Below are 21909 nucleotides of genomic sequence, written 5' to 3' on the forward strand. Positions count from 1 at the left end.
GGAGGAGGCTTGTGGCAGAGCCCGGCGGGGTTGGGTGTGGCCGGCCCGCCCCAGGCGGGCGCTGTCGCCGCGGTTGTCGCCGGCCGGGCGGGAGGGGAGCGGGGCAGCCTCCGCCTGTCCCCGCCCGCGGGGCATCCCCGGGACTGGGGCGGTGTCGGGAAGCAAGGTGGAAATCTTTCCTCGGCTCCGGGAACCGCAGCGCTTCTCAGGCAGCGTGGGCTGCGGGCCCTGAAGGGGTTTGGGTGCAAGGCTTGCGCGGGTGGTGTAAGGAGAGGAGAGCGAAGGCGCGCCCCGGGCTATTGGTTTAGATGTTGGGTCGGGAGGTGCCGGTGTTTTCTTTAGCGTAGAGCTTGATAAGGGAACATGCAAAGCTGCCGTGCCGCTTGTGTGTCTTCCGGACAGAGCTGACAGTGCTATTCGGAATTTCTGTGGGCGGTCCGTGGATGAAATGCGTAGATTCTGATGCAGACTCCTCCTCTCCTTGCATTTGGACCTTTAAGGAAGCAGGAAACCTGACGGTTCTGCTTTCAGAGGTGTGGGGAAAGCTGCTGTGTGAGTGAAATGTGTGGAGGGTACAGGGTCCGTGATTCTGAAGAAATTTGATGTGGGTTTGCCAGGACAAATCCTTACACTTTTCTGTTATAATGGGGAAGATTTATAGATTTATTTTTTATTTAACATAATGCCATTAACTTGAAATAATAAATAAGTTTGTTAGTGATGTGGGCAAGAAACATCCTATTATGTAATGACTGATATGTGATAGGTGTGATTTGGTTTATTAGTTTATTTGGAGTTCTTGTTGAGCATTTTTTCAGTTTGGTTGGGGAATTTTTTTTTTTTTTTTTGGTATGAGAATGTTGCAGTGACAATGAAATTCTTGCTAGTCTTCTTCCTTTTAGGCCAAGTCATTCTGCCGGCTTCTCCCAGCCTGCCTGGCAGATTTAAAACCCACTGTGCACACGTAGAAGCAAGCTGCAGGTACCACTGAAGGTCTGTAGACTTAGAGAAGGTAAGAGTTGGTAATTCTACTGTTCTCCAGGTCTCTAAGTTTGGCTCTGGTTGCCTTTAAAAGGCAAATGATTTTCTGTGTGAAGTCAAGAGAAACTTCTTTCAGGAAGTCGTGAACAAAATGCTGCTGTGCCTGATCACATCAAAAGATGTCACAGTGTGTCAGTGTGGGATTGAAATCCAGTAGCAGTCTCTAATTGGCTGCACTAATTGAAATGTGTAGTATGGGATCTCAGGTGCTTGTGGCACCAAATCAGTCTGGAGTGAGCTGATAATTTTCCAGCCTTTGCTGCCTAGTTTAAACTGGGAGGTTTAAAAGGGAGAAACAACTGTTTGGTAGCCAAGTAAATTTGATCTATTCTCATTCTGTGTTTTATGTCCCAGGCTTGGAAGCATGGAAGGCCTCTGTGCAGCCAACACCACTTTTGCAGTGGACCTGTTAAGGATGCTGTGTGAGAAGAAAAGTGGGCAGAACGTGTTCTTTTCGCCCTTTGGTATTTCTTCTGCTTTGTCTATGATTTTGCTGGGTTCAAAAGGTAGCACAGAAGCCCAAATAAGCAAGGTAGGTCAAAATAAACTTGGTGGTTTGCATTGGATGGGAGCATATGAGGAAGAGTCTGTGACATGGACTTGTGCTCAACTGTGATTGTCACTGTGGTGTGGGAGAGCAGAGCTCTTTGTCTGGTGTGTGTGTGTGTGTTTTCTTTGTTTTTGTAGTGTGAGCTTTGTTCAGTATGGAATGCAGAGGTTCCTGGGTTTTGTTGTGTGGGGTTTTTTGTAGTTTTTGAGACCTATCTTCTTCAACATGTAATTAGGAGGTTTGTGGAATTTTTTTATTGATCAGTTGGTGGCTACATCAATTATTTTCCTTTCCTTCTTTGCTTGGGCTTAATATCATACAATACATGTTCTGCAAATGAAGCCAGTCACATAAAAATGTTTTTAAAAGCCCACTGTCTACATTTCCAACTGGTAATAGCAACATGATTTATTCCTTTATCAAATTTTGCTCTGGTAGTAGATATCTCTTGGCATGTGTTTTATGTGGGGAGTGAGAATATTAAATGCAAAGCCAGTCATTGTGGTTTGGATGTTTGCTTCCTTTGCGATGTGGGAGCGGAATATAAACTCCTGTTTTGTTTCCATGTACTTTATAGAAGTTTCTCAAAAAGTTCTGTTGTTGTCATAGTTGGAGATACTGAAAATGCATCTGGACACAGTCTGAGCTACCAGCTGTAGGTGTCCCAGCTTGGGCAGGGCTTTGTCCCTACAGCTCTCTTCTTCCCTGAGCTATTCTGTGATCCTGTAGCACCTGGCTTGAGGGAAGGAAATCAGGACTGCTGACTCTGCTGCTCCCTAATTTATGACTTGTGCAACATCTTGTTGGGTACATTGGATATGCCTTGCATGAAAATCTCCAGATGAGAGGTGTGGTGAAAAAAATCTTTTGATTTCAAGTGACAGTGTTTAAGTTAAGCGTAATTTTACTCTAAAAGCCATCTTGCTGAAGCAAGTGTGTTTAGAGAAGGTATGAGCACTGCTGTGGATGTTGGTCTTTGTGCAGGTGCTTTCTCTGAGTAGCGTCAAGGATGCTCACAATGGGTATCAATTCCTTCTGTCCAAAATTAATGATCCCAACTCCAAGTACATCCTGAGAACTGCGAACCGGCTCTACGGAGAAAAGACCTTGGAGTTTCTTCCAGTAAGTAGCCATTAAATTTGTTATGAGTCTTAGTATTAATGCACTTGCTACCTGTTTCCTCTGGAGGTCAAAGGCAGGCTTTGGGTCTTGCCTTCCAAATCTTCTGTGCTGAGAGCCAGGAGTGGAATTGATTCTGGCAAAGCCCGGAGTCTGAACTTGGTAGAGAATCTCTTTGAAATAATTTGTGTTCTGAGTGGACAAGTGATGCCAAGCAGGGTAAAATCCATCAGTTTGTGCACTTGAGGGTTCTGTGATCCATTAATATATTTGGCTGTGGCATGAATAGTTGATATACCTCTAAGCGAAAGTATTATAGAGAAACTTACAAAATCATCAGAAGCAGAAAATAAAACAAAGAAAAATCCCCCACAAAAATGATAATGATTCCTAGTTCAAAGAAGTGGTATAAATCCTAGCAGGAACTTGTCAGCCAGAAGCCAATCCCAAGCCAGAACTTTCATGGCTCTGTATGAAGCAGGTGAAGGAAAGCAGGCAGATTTCCTTGGAGAATGTAAGGATCACCTGTGTCTGAATGAGAGTAAATCTCTCGCTGAAAATCTGTCCCTGTGAATGTCCCTTGTTAGTCTTTTATAGAGTCAAGTCAGAAATCCTACCATGCTGGCCTGGAGCAGATGGACTTCCTGCATGCTTGGGAGGATTCCAGGAGGCAAATCAATGGCTGGGTAGAGGAAAGGACTGAAGGTGAGTGCTTTGCCAAGTGTCCAGTTGTGTTTAATGGCAGCCATGGTTTAGGTAAACACCTGCTTCAGGATGTAGGATTGTGAATTCAAAGAATTGAAATGCTGAGGTTTTGCTGTGTCTGGTACAAAATTCTCTATTGTATATTAAATGCAGGTGAGGTACTATCTTGGCTAATAATTAGATCCATGTCAAGGTATTAAGTAATGTGTCTTTTTCCCTTATATCATAAAGGTAAAATTCAGAACCTGTTGGCAGAGGGGATTCTGAATTCCTTGACCAGACTTGTGTTGGTGAATGCCATCTATTTCAAAGGCAACTGGGAAGAGCAATTTGACAAACAGAGTACCAGTGAAAGGCCGTTCCAGATTAATAAGGTATGATGTGCTAAAATGCTGACCATGCAGTGTTAGGTGGATGTTGTCTGAAATGACCACCCTTAAGAAGAAATTAAATCTTTCAAGCAGGGTTCCCTTGGGTAGGCTGTATGAGATTCCTTATGCCCCCTCCCTTTCATTTGAACACCCTCTTTGCTGAGTTTCTGTGAACTTTCACATAATTCCTAGAACCTTTGCTATAGCACAAAGACAGGTGTGAAAGCTTGTGAACTGAAGTCTTCTTCAGTCAGAGCTTTCCTGCTGCATTTCTGCCCCTGAGCCAATGCAAAAGAAATGGCAAACCAATTTCCTTTCAAGACTTGTTTTCAGAAGTCGATCAGTGCTCTTGAGGAAGACTTGGCCCCTGGCATGGGCAGGCCATGGCTGCCCCTCAGGATCCCCTGCAGCTCTGTGTTGGTCTCCAGGTGTCCTGAGCAAGAACTGGTCATGTGCCTTCCTTAACTGCCTGGCTTTTGAAGCAACCATTGTGGAAGATTGAAGCCCTCATGCCTGTCTTGAAACTGTCCCTCCCCCTCAGTGATGAAATAAATCCAAGTATATTGGAAAGTGTTACTATAACTCTTTATATAAGGGACAGTTTCTGCTTACCCCAGACTTCCTCTGACAGCACTTCAGAGACTGCTGGGCTGACTTGGTACCTGACACTTTGCTCTCTCCCTGGTGGAATGTGTTGAAAAAGCTGGCAGGAGTATCCAGAGACACTGTTCCATTTTCTAACCCTGCAGCTGTGCAAGCTTAGAACCAGGTTTCAAGATGCACTGTCAACAGGATGTAGGGCTAATGAATAATCTCCTTTGGAGTTGTTTTGGACTATATTATGTGTTGTATTTATGTTGTGCTTTACAAAAAAATGAGGTTGGGCTGCACTTTTTGGTGTGTGATCAGTTCTCTGGTGAAATCCTAAAAGGCCCTGAGTAACTGACTGCCTGCTTCATAGTTTGAGACCAGCAGAGTAGTTGTGCACTAACTGTTGGCATCTCTGGATTTCTAGAATGAAACCAGACCTGTGCAGATGATGTTCAAGGAGGCACATTTTAACATGACCTACATTGGGGACTTCCAGACCAAAATCCTTGAGCTCCCGTATGTGGGTAATGAACTGAGCATGATCATCCTGCTCCCTGATGCAATCCAGGATGGATCCACAGGCTTGGAAAGAGTAAGTAGTTGAGCCGAGTGCAAAGACAGCCTGAATCCTTGCAGGGAAGAAAGTCTGAATTGCACAGAGACATGCAGTCCAGTTCCAGCGCACTTGTGTTGCTGGTTCTCCAGGCCAGGTGAAATGTCCCTCTGCTCCCTGTCCCCAAAGTGACTGCCCCCCTGTGTCAGTGCTGCTCAGGCTGTGTGCTGCTCCCGTAGCCAGAGGCTCTGGAAGAAGAGCTGGCCCTGCTCAGGAGCAGAGGTCAGCTGTGTCTGTGGTGAAGGCACAGTTTGGTGTTTCTGGAATGTGGAGAGGGGGATTTTGGGTGGGTTCTTTGCCAGTCCTGTGGCTTGTTCTGTAGATCTCCTGTGCTGAGCAGCTGGCAGGTGGAGTGTGGCTCACAAGAATGGGGAGGATGTCTTTTGTGGTGAGGGTAGGTTACAAGTTTGGGCTCTTTGGCACTCTGGACAAGGTGTTCATTACTAAAGTATCTTCAGTCTTTTACTGCCATATTAAAAAATATGAAAACCCCCACAGTCTTCATGTGTAACCCAGGGGAAAAAAGGATGCGTGTTTTGTGCTATGTGAAGAAACACATAGAAATCACTACTTTGTCTATGTAACACTGACTCAATTCTCAGTGTGATTAAGAAAATTTGGATTTTTCTCTCAGCTGGAAAAAGAACTCACATATGAGAAGCTGATGGTTTGGATCAGTCCTAAAATGATGGAGTCTACAAACGTGCAGGTGTCTTTACCAAGATTTAAACTGGAAGAAGATTACGATCTTAAACCTAGTTTAAGAAGTATGGGAATGCTGGATGCATTTGATTCAGGGAAGGCAGACTTTTCAGGAATTTCAGCTGGCAATGAGCTGGTGCTCTCTGAAGTGATTCACAAGTCCTTTGTGGAAGTCAATGAAGAAGGCACAGAAGCAGCTGCTGCCACTGGGCTGGTCGCTAATTGCTGTGCAGCGAGAGTACCGGAATTCACTGCTGATCATCCCTTCCTTTTCTTCATCCGGCACAACAAAACTTGCAGCATTTTGTTCTGTGGCAGATTTTGCTGTCCCTAAAGAGGAGGTGTCTTGGCAGCATTGCACTTACTGTGCCATGACACAATAAATTTACATTTCCCTGGAACAAGGTGACTCCTTTTGCACTAATTGTCTCTTTCAGCTGTGCCTGAACCCTCTTCTGTGGCCTTGATCTTGGGCTTGGCAGGAATAACAGAGCTGCTTAGACAAGTGCAGCACCTGCCATGCCCAACCCCTCCTGTGCCTGGCTGCAGAGCTCTCCAGGTTCTTGCTGATACAAGAACCATCCCTCTTGTTCTGTGGGTGCTTCTTCTGGGCTTGACCTAACTTTGGGTGTCCAGCAGGCAGAGTCAGGTGGTGACAGCCCATGGGAGAGAAGAAGTTCCTCTTGCTTGTGACAAGGCTGGAGGACATTTGTAGCTCCCCTCCCCTTTTATCTACCGGTCCTTTCAATTTCATCCTTGATATCTTGCCTGGAACTGAAATCAGTCTTTGGCAGCCTGTTCCAGGTATTGCTGAACATCCTGTGTAGATATGCGGTTTTGGATAATAACTAGACCAGCACTTAGTAAGGAACAGTATTGCAGCAGATGTCCTTTTAGGGTGTTTATGGGGTGAGAGCCATCACTACATGAGATCCTGAGCTTATTCCCTTCACCTGGTTCTAGTCCTTTTATAAGGAATGTGGTATACCAAAGACAAAACTGAAACAGCTTTCCTGACTCAGGGATGTTTTTTTGCACTTTCTGATTTTGGAATACTGAAAGAACTGTAAATGCTGCGGAGGTCTATTTCTTTTTGCTACTATTAATACTGCATTTTTTATCCAGTTTTCTCAAAATCCCAATTACTTCTTGTAATAACAGCTTCTATGCAGCTTGTGTGGAATTCATTGCTACACACAAGATTTTTCTGTATAATGAGGCCTGAGGTGCTTACTTGCGTTGCCATGCATTAGTGGTTGGCCTGGAAAGAGTTTATAGTAAGGGGGTCCCTAGATAATAGTTTTTTCTGGGCAGGACTGCAACGCTTCCTCTTGACTTTTTGCAGAGATTCAAATCAAGGCTTGGTGGACATTATCCAAAAGGTGCTAGATGACCCTATCCTTTATGCTGTGCTTTATTCAGCTTTATCCAGCTATCTCACATGAAGCAAACAAAAGCATTATTTGCAGGGGAGAGGGATGAGAGCCAACACGTTTGTCACCAGGAGTCATGTCATACACTTCAGTTAAAGGGCTGCTCTGCACCTGAAACCAATATGGGCAGTATAGTTGGGGACATCCTGGGAGCCAGACCGAGAACTGATGGAGAACAAAGATAATGATAAACCAAATAAAACTCTCCGTGCACTTACTTTCTTTGAAATAAAAAACAAAACAAAAAAACCCTGCGGAATAACTTTATAAAAGATGGATGTAAATAGGGACGCAGGGTGGGAAGGCAGAGAGCAGCCTCCCTGGACAGCCGGAGTGCGCTTGCCCCTCGAGTCTAAAACACGTGTATCGCTAATCGCTGAGGCACGGAGGGGGCTGTTGGTTAGTCCCACTCCCGAAGCTCCCTCTTCTCTCGGCCGGGAAACGGGAGTGGCCGCGGGGTGCCACCTGCCGCTCCGCCCCCGCCCCGCCCCGGCGGGGACCCGCGGGTGTCACCGCGCTGTCACCGCGCAGCTCGGTCCTTGCGATCCGCCCCATCCCACCGCGCTCCGCTCCGCGCTGCCCGGCAGGTAGGCAGGCAGGCGGCCCTGGGCTGCGCTGGGGCTCCGCGGGGCTGCCTCCAGCCCGGGGCATCCTACGGGAACGGGACGGGAAATGGGAATTTTTTCTCGCCGCCTCAGCGGCGGGACGAGGGGGCGCTTCTCGGACGCCGGAGGGGGGGCAATGTCGAACAGCTGGTTTGGGTGAAAGGCTTGCACAGGGAGGTGTAAGAAAACGAAAGTGAAACTACGCCTTGGGGCTTGCGTTTGGGTATTTTTAGGGGCGGTCTGCCTTTAGCCTACAGCTCGGTAAGAACGTCGCAGAGCTGCCGGGTGTTTATCTGTCTGGCACGGAGGAAGCCGATAGTGATAATTTGCAACTGCTGTAGGAAGACTGTGCAAGGAAGCACAAATTGTGGTGTAAACTCCTCCACGCGGTTGGGTCCGGAGGAGAAAAAAAAACAAACGGGGAGTCCGGCTGCAAGCAGGCACAGAGCAGCCGGGCTCTGAGCCGGCCGAGCGGGAAGCTCACACGGCATCCAGCGCTGACCCTCGGGTGCGGTTTTGTGCCGGACCCGGCCCTTGCGCCTTTCAGGCCGCTCTTGAGCATCTCCCCAAAATGCATCGCTGCTCAGTGTCAGCCCTGCAGCTTTGCCTGTTCTGCGCCTCGCTGGTGTCCTCGCCGGTCGGTAGGTCACCTGCAGCCCCCAGAACCCCCCGGTGGTCCTAGGTGCGGAGGGCAGGCGGCTCCGAGCTCCCGGCAGTGCAGGCAGGGGACAGCGGTGCACTCCACCGCTGAAAGTCAGCGTCCGCAAAGCCTTTGGCAGGGTTGACATCTCTCAGAGACAAAGATCTGTGGCATGAAGACGGGCAGGTTACTGAGAGGTGTCTGAGTATCCCCGGGCAGATACTTTCAATGTCCACTGTGCATTGTAAAGGAACAGAGGGAGTGCTGCGGGAGGGAGAGCCCTGGCATTTGCTGGGTCTGTGAAGCTGAGGGACTTTTGCCATCCTACCAGCACATATACTTCCAATTTCAGATCTGCAGGAAAGGAATTTTTAAAAATAATGTCTATAAAGTTAGTATGATAAGGAAGGTTGGAGTACACAATTCACACGGAAAAGAATCCGCTGCTTTTTCAATGTGACTGACTTATTTTTAAGAATAAGGTGCACTGAAGACGATGTTCTTGCTGTTTCTGTAAGCAGCTGCATCCAGTTTAATCCAGTCTTTACTGTGTGAGTCACACAAGGTTAGACAAGTTGTTTGAAGAATGTTTCCCAGGGTTCTTATCAGTTGTTTTCTTTTTCAGCTATAACCATGGAGAACCTGTCTAATGCCAACAGCAGATTTGCACTTGATCTGCTCAGAAGGTTTAGTGAGGCCAACCCAACAGGCAATGTCTTCTTTTCTCCTGTCAGTATCTCTGCTGCTCTGGCCATGGTCCTTCTGGGGGCCAGAGGTAATACAGAAGCTCAGGTGTTGAAGGTTAGTAAAAAAATATGGACATTAATTTTATATTTTATTTACATTAAAAAGGGTTGTGTTTTAGAGGAGGGAAGATGAAATGAGGGTATTTTTATCTGTTCAGGACAAGATTTCTGTCACGCACACTGAGTCTTCCTTGGACTCTGCAGCAAGTTACCCACTGCCTACCCTGCTCCAGGGCCCTCTGCCTATATTTCCTGTGACCCTTTTTACTCATTTAATTTCACTAGTTAATTCTTGACAGAGGAAACGAATTACATTAGTCAGTCTCCTTTTAAATTGATCATAACTTTCAGCAGCAAGGCTTTATGAGTTTTCATGAGACATTTTGACAAACTACTACTTTATAACACAAGATTACTAAGGGTATGTTCATTTTTAATAATTCTGTGTGTTCTTGTAAAAAACACAGTAGCATTCTATAGTTTTATATCTAAGGTGTAGCAGCTATGATGATACATGGTGATGCTACCTGAGTAGCAATCTCTCACTAGCGGGCTCTCAGATATCTGGAAGGAGCGAAGCCTGCATGGTTATCCTTTGTGATAGATTGGCATTTGAGAAAACAAAGAGAAACACCTAAGGAAGTTAAAACTGCTGGAGGCTGGTGGGAGTTTTTCTCCTGGCCAATAACTGGCCATTTCTGAGAATTGACAGCAGTTTTGACCATTGAAAAGTGAGATCAACCTGTGAACACCGCCTTAAGACCTAAGCCCGGGAATTTCTTTGACTCTCTTTGTTTCTGGCTGGGTAAAGTAACAGAGCTGCGGCTGGTCCCGCTCCCCCCACGGCCTTGTCTGGCCTGGACTCCGGCAGCTCCCAGGCAGGAGGGATGAGGACTGTGGGGTGGCAGGAGCCCCTTCCCAGAGGGGCTGAGCTCTCAGAAGGCTCACTGAGCCTCGTACAGCGGGCCTGCCGGGCCAGGCCAGTCCCCGGCTCGGCTGCGGTTTCTGCCGCTGCTGGGTTTCACCAGAGACTGCCGAGTAAGGGGAGGGAAAGCTCTTGACCTGCGGCCGGCTGAGACAGTGGCCACACTCTCCAGAGCAGCCATGGAAAATCTTCCATCGCAGACAGCTCCAGCTGCTGCTCCGGCAGAGATCACAGAACATCTACAAAGACTGGGCAAGATTTTAACTCTTTCACTGCCCAGATGAGACTTGCAGATTAATCCTTTTTTTCCAGATAGAGGAGAAGAGAGGGAGTGATCAACAAGTAAAGAGACAACATAAACTATCAAAGACAATGAAGAAGGGAATTAAGCTTCAGATGTGGGAGAGAAATAAGGAGATGCTTTAATAAGCTGAAATATTCTTTTGCTAAAACTATGGAGATGGACAATAATGTTCTGAAAAAACTCCTTTAATTCATGACAGAATATATTGGGGGGAATGGGGTATTTCAAAATGTGGGTTTAAGCAAATGGTGAAGTAGTTGTGATCTTACGAAATGCAGGAACAGAAAAAGAGAAGTGATAGTTGTTGAAGATTTATGGCCCTTAAGAGGCAAAGAGAAATCTTCTGTTTCCAGACATGTTCACAGAGATAGATGAAGAGAACTTCTGCCTTTCAATAACTCATCCTTAAAATGACACCAGTTAACCCATGATCCATAACACATCTCAGAGTAGTGTGAAATGGGAGGAGAGAGTTTTCTGGGCAGCTGGCATCAGAAAAATAGAAAGCCATGAGAAAAATAGTTTTCTTGTGAAAAACTCCATAAATTGGCAGAAGAGAACTTATTTTTCTCTACAAAGACTGATGAAAAGACTATAGCAAACCTGAGACTATTTTAACCACCAAGTTTTTCTGCCTCTATGTTGTCACGTAAACAAGGGAATGGTTGTGTGGTGGAGAAAAAAGGTTTCTGGAGGTTTTATTCTGGTTTCTTATTCTTGCAGTTTTGTTAATAAACTTTCTTTATTCCTTTTACGTTTTAAGCCTGTTTTGCTCTTCTTCTAATCCATATGTCTCAGGAAGAAATGAGTAAGTTTTCTAGTGATTTTTTAGCTAATACTTTAAAACCACGACATTCTTACTGTAGCTTTAGGGTGGGTAGGATTGTTTTAAAAAACCTCCTTATAAATTGCAAAATTAATGCACATAGGTGTGTGCCAGTTTCCCCTGAAACTTCTGTGATGGAAGGGGCTCAGCCACTGTTATCTTTGCGCTCTTGTTAGGCTAATGCCTGTAAAAAGGTATATTAGTCTCCTCACTGCAGTCAATATCATGCATTTGCCTATGAATAATTTCACCTTTGTATTCTGGACTTTAGGAGGAACTGTTTTTTACTGTTGAGTGTTGCTGTGCTTACTCAATAAAATTACTTTCCCACTACCTGTTCAAACAGACTTTGAACGTCTTTCATGTAATCAGACTGACAGCCCCACCTAGGATAAACCTACTGACAGCACAAATCATGCAAAAGGAACTTGTGGGGGAAATAAATTTCTTTCAACACAGTCATCCTCAATAGGGCATGTTTCTGTACCATAATACTTCGCTTAAGAACACAGTGCTAATTAAAGAGGCAGCGATTAGCAAGTTTCAAGAGATGCTTGTGAGGACACAAAAATTTGTTTCCAGGATCATAATTCTATTGTAAGGTTGCCTCTGTGATGTTCTTGTTCAGCTTGCACTGAGGTGGTTGGCAAAGCCTGTCCAAAAACCAAAAACCCAGTGAGAGAAAGAGAAGGCTTTCCTCTGAATCCAATCACTGCTTCACTGCAGTCTTCTCTACTGGGAAACACATGATTCAAGTTTGAATATGAATGTCCCTGCTTTGGTGTAGCCTTCCCTGCCCTTGAGGTCTGGCAGCTTCTGCTGTCATCTTTTAAGCCTTGGCCAGCCAGCTTGCCTCTGGAAGAGGAGGTACTAGTAAAGAGATATTGCAGTAATGCATCTGATCTTAAAGCTAATACTTTTTTATATATATAAAAAAAGTAATACTTTATATATATATATTCATATATTTAAAAGTATATATAAAGTGCATATATACTTACGGAGTCATATTTTCATAAAATTATAAAAGATAATTGCTCTAAGTTTTCTTAATACTTCACCTATGATAGTGCTGATTGTATATTCTGAAAATATACAACCCCAGTTTCCCTTGGGACAAAGAGGGAGCCAAGAAAGCAAAAGAGTCTCCATGGCATCAGCTCTCTTCTTGATTCCTCACTTGGGAATGAATTCTAGGGCTCAGTGGCCCACAGAGGAGAGGCTCACAGAAATGCAGACAGGACTTGGGGTTGTGATCAAGAGCTTCAGCTGTGACTGTGTATAAACCACAATACAAGTGGCTGACATGGCCAGCGTAGCACCGAGGGACACTTTGGATCATTCTTTGAGGTTTACAGAAGTCTCTAGGCAGCTTCCAGCCTTTTCATTTCTCTTTCTTCAGCTTACCTACTGGATCCCACCCTGCTGCATCAGAGCTACCCTACAGATTCACCATATGTTCTTTTAAGACACTAGTAACAGCAGCTAGTTCACTTCTTTTTATTTCAGACGCTTCATCTTGACAAAGTTGAAGATGTTCATTCAAGATTCCAGGCTCTGACAATGGATATAAACAGAAGCAACGCTCCCTATCTCTTACGGCTGGCCAGTCAGCTCTTTGGAGAGAAGTCCTACAGCTTTCTGCCGGTACAGTGGTGCACATCAGGATGGCATGTGGTGGGACCTGAGGGAAAAGTGCAGCTACTTGAGTATTTATGAAGTAGAACTATTTCCAAGCCTATTTCTAAACGTTTCTGGGAAGTTGACAGAAGTGTTTCATGCCTGTCATGTGCATTTCCATAGCTGTGGGCAGCTGTGCCTCTCACCTAAAGGGTGTAACACAGCAAACCCTTTTCTCTTCTTGTTCACTTCTGCTGTTCTTGTCCTCAAGAGAAGATTCGCTCGTCTGCGTTCTTAGTTTACAGTAGCTGTCATGACATCCCACTCTGTTGCAACCAGCTTTTTAGGTTGCAGCCAGTTCTGTTCCTGTTGCAATCAACTTTTTAGGATTTTCATCAGAGTAGTACCACATAACTTTGATATTTTTGAAAACACTATTTATTAGGGGATATCCAAAATGTTTTAACAGCATGCCTCTTCACCAGTGAATTACAACTTCGTGTGCAGATAGATTGATATTTTTGTCCCTCTTCAGCTATTTTGGAGAGTTTTGTTTTATCCTAGCTGTGCTTGAGCCTGTTTCAGGAGAATGATAGGTAAATATTGCAACACCTGCAGTAAGCACCCCATCCATCAGCTCTAGACGTGGCTGGTGTATTATGAGGCTAAGAGTGGGGAAAAAAACTGTTAACTTCAGAACTCTCCCAAGAAACACACTGTTAGAACCCCACCTCAGAGCTGGTGACAATATCTACCTGATAATTAGATGTTTTCTTCCTGCATGCAGTGAAAGCTGTTCTTATCATTCCAAAATGTAGGATTTCCTGACTAATACACAGAAATTATATGGAGCTGATTTGGCTACAGTTGATTTTCTTCAGGCATGTGATAAAGCCAGGAAAGAAATAAACCAGTGGGTTGAAGAGAAAACTGAAGGTAAGTTATTTTTTGGTAATAACTGCCAGCGTTTCTTATTTTGGAAGGAGGAATGGGCTTTATTCTCTTCTGTCGTTAGAACAGTTTAATTCTGCCCTGGGATTTGGTCTACGGACAGAAACAAATTATCTAACCAAGACATTTTATATATACATAGTATATATATTTCTAAATTCCGTATTCCTTAATGTGGGTGTTCTGTAGTTCTTTTGTGATGGGTTGCATGTGACAGTTTAGACTAATAATATTACATTTTCATCAAATTACTGTGCATCAAAAGTTATAGTAGCATGTATTAAGAAAAAGTATTGGTGAAGTAGAGAGACAGGTACTGAAATACACATTATTACAGGAATAGATTTGTTTTATATTTGTAGTATTTCTATGGCATAAGTTTCTCAATGTATATTTTATGTGCCATCAACTTACTACATGATTTTGTTGTGTCCCTTCTTTCTGCTGCCTCTGAAGGCAAAATCCCTGATCTGCTGTCTGAGGGCTCAGTTGATAGCATCACCAAGCTGGTACTGGTGAATGCTATTTATTTCAAAGCGAACTGGGCAACGAAATTTCAGGAAGCTGATACCACTGATGCACCATTTTGGCTAAATAAGGTAATACAGATACATCCTGGTAGGACATGTCTAATGAAAAGGTCTAATAATATAGGTGGTAATGTAAAGCTTTGCTTACAGATAAAATAATTAAGAAATAAAAAGTAATTTATTAATATTTTAATTATTTTTATGGATTTTTAGTATTTTCCTGTATTCAGCAAGCTATTTGGTGTCTCATTTACTAGAATAGCACGAGAGACAATTCTCACCTATGGTTTAGGACCTAGTAGTGTTTCTGTCTGCAGCAGATCAGCAGCTATGAACTGTGTCTGTTTGTGATGCTAGGTAAGCAGTCTTAAAATGACAGAACATTTTGATTAAGCCCCATCTTCTCGTTCTATATTCTGCTTATGTTAACAGCTTTACAAGTTACTGTGTGCTAAACAGAGTTATCTTTGTTGGCTGAACCTTTTCGTACAGCAATTTGAAGAAACAGTTTCAGTTTCTTTGAGGCCTGTGCTACAGAAGCCAAAGGAGAACCAAATATAATACAAACTCATTATTTTTTCAGAAGAAATCGTTATTAAACAGGCAGTCAGAAATCTGAAAAAAAAGTTTTATAATGGAGGACAAGTGTTTACATAAATGCAATTTTAACTTACTTGTTTCCTTGGTTCTTTCAATGAGTATTTCCTTACCTGTTACTTACCTGGTACCTGTTACTTTTGTGCCTTTTATCCATCCAGAATGAAAGAAAGACAGTAAAAATGATGTATCAGAAAAATAAATTTAATTTTGGATACATCCCCGAAGAGAAGATCTGTGTTTTAGAGCTGCCTTACGATGGAAAAGAACTTAGTATGTTCATCCTGTTACCTAGAGATACTGAAGAGGACTCCACTGGACTGCAGAAGGTGACCCATCTAAGCTAATGCAGTTGCTCAGTGTTTTTAAGTTCAACCATTCAATATTAAAGCCTTAGTGAACCCATGTTCTCAGGGCACCAGATCTATCTGGTGTATTTTTAGACTACTCTCTACTAGTACAGCAACAAAGAAAAAATGAATGTACTGCATCAGGAAGAGAAGTTGTGTTCTGATTTTGTAGCTTGTGTTCATGTGTCCTCTGCTGAACTGAACCATGATGGAGACTGAAAACAGAATTAACTGTGAGAATTAACTTGCCTTGAATATTTGTTTTTAATGACAGAATTTGTCTTTCAGTAGATTTGAAAGCCTTTCTTTTCTTAACCGTAAAGTAGTGAGACTGATTTCCATTATCCTCTCTGATTATGATTTTTGTTACTTGTTTTTAATTAGGTAAGTCCATTTAGTTAGATTAAACAGTAAGAAGACTGGCTTTCTCAGTGCATGTTTTTCCCTTCTGTACATTGCAGCAAGAAGCAAATGTCTGCATTACTTCGTAAAGTAAGAACTGCACTGACTCCACTTAGTTGTAATAGTATTTTTTGATCTTTATTTAGCTATCAAAGATGAGGTTATGTTCATTTTTGCATAGCTGCTTTACCATTGTATAATGTTCTGTAAACATAGCCTCATAAATGTTACTGAAAATGAAATACTACATTGGTGATAAGTAATGCTTTCTGTCCTTTTAATTCTAGATGGAGAAGCGGCTTACATTAGAGATGCTCCAGGACTGGACATGTCCAGAGAATCTGTATTACACTGACGTTCATGTGCGTTTGCCAAAGTTTAAGCTGGAAGAAAGCTATGATCTTAAATCAGATTTAGTTGCTATGGGCTTGCTGGATGTATTTGACAGTGGCAAGGCTGACTTGTCGGGAATGTCAGGGGCACGTGACCTCTTCCTCTCTACAGTTGTCCACAAGGCTTTTGTGGAAGTGAATGAGGAAGGCACAGAAGCTGCAGCTGCCACTGCTGGCATTGCTATGCTCTGCATGGTTGTAGAAGAGGATTTCAATGCTGACCACCCTTTCCTTTTCTTTATTCGCCACAACCCAACACAAAGCATACTTTTCTTGGGCAGATATGCTTCCCCATAGAAGCAAACTTAGTATTTGCAGCAGTTCTTGCTGTTGTTAATGAAAGCTTTGTTCCTGAATGAGTTCATCCTCTTGTTGTGAGTTCCTAGTAATTTGACTGAGATTCTGCCTTTCCATTAAAACAACCCCAGAGAAAATGAGGAGTAATTTATTTTTCTTTCTTGAGATTGACATCATCTTTAATTGAACAAGGAAAATTGTAGGAAGAAGAAATCTTGGAGTCGAAATAAATTTTCTAAGGAGGAATGTACGTCTCTTAAAGCACAGTATCACGCTTTGTGTATCCTCACATGGGTTTTTCTGTCGACAGGTCCTCATTGTGATAACCAGTCACTCCTTAATAATCCAGTCACTCCTTATGCATAAATACTAGGTTGTTCTTGGAAATGCTATTCCTCTCCTAAAATCTTGCTTTACAAAAATTCTGTAATAAAATCATTCTGGGCACCTAAAGGCATGTCTCAAACAGCTGGGTTTACCCAGTTCTATCATGAAATAGAAGGTCAGATAACATTTGTTTAGAGACATCTATTAATAGAGAAAGGATTAAGCTATTTAAACAAAAGTAACCCCTTGAAGCTAGTAGCCACAAAAATTGCAGCACAACTTCTGAGTGAGAAGGAGAAAAAAATGAGTAAGAACATTAGGTGATGTGTTTACAGAGGATTTTTAAAATTTACGTTGAATGTTGCAAGAAAATTTTTCAGGGATTAGAGATTTTAGGTGCCTTTTCGAAAGTTCAGAAGCTGCCAATATGACATTAGATTCTGGAACCTATGTCATTCCCAAAACATACTTCAGCTTCCCAGAGGAGGATTGGGCATAATCTGCAAGAAATATCTGATGTTTCTCTTTATGTACAAGGATTCTGCATTTACTGAGCTGACTTCTGCTACCTCTTTATGCACAAACCTCTGGTACTGTACCACAGCCTTATTCCTGGTAGCCAATGTAATAACATACTGTCATGTTCTGTGTTTATTTTTGGAGGTTATTTGCTTGTATCTTGGGTACTGTAACGTTTACCTGTACAACCTCAGCTCTGAATGGGGCATGATAATTTATATAATTGTAAACTGTATTTTAATTTTTTCTTTAAGCAACAAGTAAAAGTCTTTTACTTAAAGTTTTGTTCAAAATGGATTTTTTTTTTGCATGCGATTTAGTATTTCAAGAGTACCAAAATACCTGTCTGAAGAATAGATCCAAAGAAAACCACTGGGGCAGCAGGTGCGACCGGCTGTCTGAAGTCATTCTGAGTAGGTGAAAATACTGAAAACCAAATTACTGCATAGAAGAGATGATTGCATGAACCAGCAGATTCCCCTGGAAGTGTAAGCTGAGCTGCTCACTCCCACAGGGAACAGGGGGAGTCGTGGTTTCATGAAATGGCACAAGCACTTGATCTGCAATGCCTGGTTCCAAAGGCTCTGGTAGGTTTGCAAAGGAGAGCGTCTATTGCAGCCTGCAGGTGTGAATGCAGTCCTCTCTGCACTGAGTGCTTTGGAAATGCAATACCTTGAAAATAAAAGGTACTAGCACAAAACCCATGCAAAAATTTGGAACACTTTGATACACTGTTTGAGTTTCTGGGCCTTGTTTCAGCATTTCAGCAAAAAAAACCTGCTGCTGCTGTAGACAGGGTTTGCCAAAGCATGGCTCAAAAACTCCATTTTAATTACACCGTTATCTTTATTTGCACAAACTCAGTCAATGTGTGCAAGAGACATGCTGCTTTTAGGGCAGCAATTACCAGGAAATCAGAAGAAAGATAAAACCTTGCCTAATTGTACAAATCAGCGTAGTACTATGAGGAGACTGATGTCTGTCTATTGTGTTGGTACCAGCGTTTAGTAACTGAACTGTTAACTCAATTACACTGAGACAAGTTTGGTTTTCTACAGACAGGGTACACAAAACAAAATCTCAGCAATAAGAATCTCAGTAAAATCAGCTTCACATTCAACCATTTAAAAAAACCCAGCAATCCTACTGGCCAGTATTCCCCTCCCATAATACATGTCCCACAAAAAGATGGTTATTTTTTCCCTTAATACTCCTAGCTTTTTTCCTGTGCTCTTGTCAGAAAAAAAAACTGACAAGGGCTGACTCCAACAGAGAAAGCTGGCATGCTATCTGTATTCACATTTCTAAATAGTAATATTCTGCTTCAACTACCTCTTGAGAAGGATTTTGTTTGTAGAACTACTGAATGAACACAGGCCTCACTAAGTTCAAAGCAAGGTACTTTTGAGTGCAAGATGCTTTAACTGAGGAAAATGGTAGAAAATGTAATTTTAATGAGTTAAAGAGATACAAGATAAGAGGCTGAAACATTACAAGTCTCAATATAAAATCAGGAGCTTAGCCTTAGCAATGTAGCAGTCATAAATCCACACCCACTGCATAAAAAAATACTGCTTGTAAAATCTTTGGTTTATATTTTATTAACCCTTAGGATTGCAACATTAAAAAGTCAGCCTGACTGCAGTTAAACTTCCTAGGAGGGAATTGGTAAATTGAGCACCTTTGAATTGGTAAATTGAGCAGGTACTTGAGTACCCTGTTCAAAACCAATTTGCAACAGTCTGTTGGTTTGAGTAGACAACATGTGATTCTGTGGAATAGAGGATTACAGTAGCTGGATTTCCCCCTCCATTTTGGCCTCTCCTAAGCAGACCTTTATATAACAAGACAAAACTCTGAGAATTATTTGTTCACTGTGCTGTGATGAGTAATCCAGACTTTGTACTGCTGTTAACAGACTTCCTAGGAAAGCCCTTTGGTTTTGTGATTTAAATAGAAAAACCACCACCACCCACCAGCAATTGTCTGCTTTTTGTCTGATTCATACAGATGAAATTGCTCATCCTAGGAAGTACATATCCATAGTGTGGATAAGGAAGACATTTATCTCTGCATTTTACGTCACCTTATACTAGAGGTAAATTTACTAGAGATAAATTTACACAGATGAGTTAACTCAGAGCATGTGTAGTTATACTTTTGCTGTTAAAATGTTTGTACATGTCTACATATGACCAAAATCCTCGTGAAGTACATAAACCTGATCAAGTCTTGGAGAGGGATGTTTCTCTTGATGCAGTATAGTTTATTACAGAAATAAGACCAGTCCAGTTCTCTTCCACCCATTGAGATAAAAAGGTACAATTTAAATCAGAACCTCGCTTTTGGTTTGGGATTTTTTTTTTTTTGTTTAGGTTTCTTTTTTTTTGGTTTAGGTTTTTGTTGTTAATTTTTTTTTTACTGTAGTGAACCACTAGTTCTGTCATATTATCTCATTGTACCATCTAACTGCATGTTGTTAGCCATATTCATTAACAAGCCTACGCAATCCCAGACTACTTAGGAACAATAAAAGACAAAAACCACAGCCAAAATCCTGGAGAGCGGCGCAGCCTGTCTGGAAACATGCTGAACATGCAAGGTAGCTGCTGGCAATTCAGATAATGAGCTCATCACAGCAGCCAGAAAATGTATCTTCAGGATAGATGGGAATTCAAACAATCAGCTCGTATAAACACTTCTATTTCTAAGTCATTTCATGGAAAATGGTACGCATTTTGGTCAAGTGCTTTTCTCTGAATATGAGAGAAAATGCTCACAGAAGAGGGAAAAAAATGCAGGCCACAGGTTAAACTGAGGGTTTAAACTCTGTGCACAGAAAACAGGACAAGAAAAATAAGATTCAAATAATGATTTCACATAAATATTTAGTATAAAAGTCCAGACAACTCCTTGCTGTATCATTTGAATTTTTATCTGTGATAGTCAAACAAGCAAAATGATGGAAACAATATTCATTAGGTAATTTTCAAAAAAAATACTGCAATTGAACTCATTTGGGGCATTATTTAATTGATAGTTCCATTGTGGCTATCTATATCTTTCACATGGGCATGTCACTACTGGAAGAAACAACTTACATCAGTACAATTTGTTTCTCAAAGTACTGAATTCCCCAATATGGAATGGCAATGGCATGGCCTTTCTCATGATCTACATTATTTCTTATTAGTGGGACAACTTATGCCAGTGAAAAATAGATAATGGCATGGTGGATTTTTATGGTGTTCCTTACAGCAGAAGCAATTGTTACCTGATGGGATCCAAATTTTCCAGTGACACTGCAAAATTTGGTATTTCCTCAAAGCTCTACACTCTGAAGAGTAAATAAATACACCACTATACCAGCATGAAATTCATAACCATTTTTGCTCTTCAGAGAGCTTCTCAGGGTCAACCCTGTGTGGCCAAAAGCCAGAAAACAAAGAAAAGTGCTCTGTGATTTTTTAATTTCATTTTTTCATCTTGAAGCAGTTTCATTAGGAGGTTGGCTTCTGCTTGTTGAAAGCAATACCAATCCTGTGTGGAGAGTGCAGAAACTGCACTGAGAGGAAATGGATGTTTTTGCCTTGGGTCTGTTTTGGAAGGACAGGAGATGGTGCAGGGTGAAATGTTCACCTCTGAGTGCATCTGGTCCTGATGGACTTTTTAATGGAGCATGGAGCTCTTCAAACAGAGGAGATGACCCTTTCTAAGGGGATATAGAAGAGATGCATATCAGCAGCAGGGAGAGAGCAGGAAGCAGCCACTCTCCAGTGCTGCTAATTACCACTGGGAGGAAGGGAAAATGAAAATACTACTTGGCTCGGAGAGCAGCCATGAGACACAATGCCTTTGAAACATTCTTGTTACCAATATTATGCCCATTAAACAGCACTGTCTGATGGATCTGACGTGAGGGGCATGATTTCTGCCTCCGTTGGAGGCTGAGGAATGAAGCACCACCTCTGAACCCTTTGCCAACCTGTGCTGCCCTCTGAAGGTGAGAATATCCTAGTCAGATTTACCCCAGCACTGGAAAAGACCCCTTGCCTTATTCCTCCAAAGACATTTCAGAAGACGATCAGGATAAAAATACTAACCTAATTAATTACCCCCTTAATTCATCTGACAAGAAAGTTCCAATCAAACAACAGAAAAGTGAATTGTGTTAAAAAGAAAAGCATGCAAATGTACGTAAATGAAGCTTTTTGAAATACTTGCTTGTCTTTAGAACAGCACTTTGCTCAAAGCATGCAAAAACTACATATTTGAAGTAGGAGAACATAGAAATGTTTAAAGAATGTGACTCAAACCCTCTAACAGTACACAATCATGCAAAGGTTCAATTTCTGAAACATTTCAGTTACACCATGATCTTTGGCTTCAGCCCTACATCGTGCAGAACTTTGTATGAAGGGAGTCTCACAACAAAATTAATCTCCAATACAAATCACAAAGTTTTGTAGGCTGTATATCCAGAACTTTTGATCAAGGCCAAGGGTCATCAATCTGTCTTGAGAATTAAGATCAACAAGCAGAATAAAACTGGCTTCTGGACTTGGCTCTGCATTCTCAGCCCACAGACCTCCTGGCTTGTTAACGTTGCTCTGAATGAACTCCAGATGTGCATCTGTGGCAACCCCTCTGATCTAAGCCCCACACAGCACCAAATACCTCTGCTGTCAAGAAATACCCCCCTGCAACTGGTGTGTTCCAGACAGATGAAATGCAGGTAGCTGGGTCATACCAC

General features: G+C 42.4%; 2 protein-coding genes across 10 annotated transcripts; both read left to right on the top strand.

The window, feature by feature from the left end:
- Positions 1 to 116: 116 nt before the first annotated feature.
- On the top strand, positions 117 to 6409 carry LOC102099955 (serpin B6). 8 transcript variants are annotated; one of them, XM_014255585.2, is made up of 9 exons: positions 117 to 166; positions 403 to 533; positions 888 to 1012; positions 1396 to 1573; positions 2576 to 2713; positions 3298 to 3415; positions 3647 to 3789; positions 4802 to 4969; positions 5625 to 6409. In XM_014255585.2, the coding sequence occupies exons 4-9, from the start codon at positions 1406 to 1408 to the stop codon at positions 6024 to 6026; spliced, it is 1137 nt and encodes a 378-aa protein (XP_014111060.2). In that variant the 5' UTR covers positions 117 to 166; positions 403 to 533; positions 888 to 1012; positions 1396 to 1405; the 3' UTR covers positions 6027 to 6409. The 8 variants fall into 8 exon arrangements, with proteins under 8 accessions (XP_014111060.2, XP_014111061.2, XP_087914719.1 ...); XM_014255586.2 differs by having other exon boundaries at positions 123 to 552; XM_088058593.1 differs by having other exon boundaries at positions 123 to 552; positions 888 to 993.
- A 1205-nt stretch (positions 6410 to 7614) lies between these two features.
- LOC102111277 (leukocyte elastase inhibitor) lies at positions 7615 to 17436 on the top strand. Of its 2 annotated transcripts, none has more exons than XM_014255580.2 (7): positions 7615 to 7712; positions 8996 to 9171; positions 12681 to 12818; positions 13610 to 13727; positions 14199 to 14341; positions 15031 to 15198; positions 15909 to 17436. In XM_014255580.2, exons 2-7 carry the CDS (start codon positions 9004 to 9006, stop codon positions 16308 to 16310), a joined length of 1137 nt encoding a protein of 378 aa, XP_014111055.2. In that variant the 5' UTR covers positions 7615 to 7712; positions 8996 to 9003; the 3' UTR covers positions 16311 to 17436. The 2 variants fall into 2 exon arrangements, with proteins under 2 accessions (XP_014111055.2, XP_005526514.3); XM_005526457.3 differs by lacking the exon at positions 7615 to 7712 and adding an exon at positions 8260 to 8371.
- The last annotated feature ends 4473 nt before the right edge of the window (positions 17437 to 21909 follow it).

This window comes from Pseudopodoces humilis, chromosome 1 (genome assembly GCF_049639895.1).
Source record: "Pseudopodoces humilis isolate 2021_Gansu_Grassland_sample_001 chromosome 1, ASM4963989v1, whole genome shotgun sequence".
Classification (NCBI taxonomy): domain Eukaryota; kingdom Metazoa; phylum Chordata; class Aves; order Passeriformes; family Paridae; genus Pseudopodoces; species Pseudopodoces humilis.

Coding starts and splice junctions, on each gene's coding strand:
- LOC102099955 (XM_014255585.2), top strand. CDS start 1,406: ATGGAAGGCCTCTGTGCAGCCAACACCACTTTTGCAGTGGACCTGTTA. Junction 1,574..2,575: donor CAGAAGCCCAAATAAGCAAG/GTAGGTCAAAAT, acceptor GTCTTTGTGCAG/GTGCTTTCTCTGAGTAGCGT. Junction 3,416..3,646: donor GGTAGAGGAAAGGACTGAAG/GTGAGTGCTTTG, acceptor TATATCATAAAG/GTAAAATTCAGAACCTGTTG.
- LOC102111277 (XM_005526457.3), top strand. CDS start 8,302: ATGCATCGCTGCTCAGTGTCAGCCCTGCAGCTTTGCCTGTTCTGCGCC. Junction 12,819..13,609: donor AGTCCTACAGCTTTCTGCCG/GTACAGTGGTGC, acceptor TCCAAAATGTAG/GATTTCCTGACTAATACACA. Junction 14,342..15,030: donor CACCATTTTGGCTAAATAAG/GTAATACAGATA, acceptor TTATCCATCCAG/AATGAAAGAAAGACAGTAAA.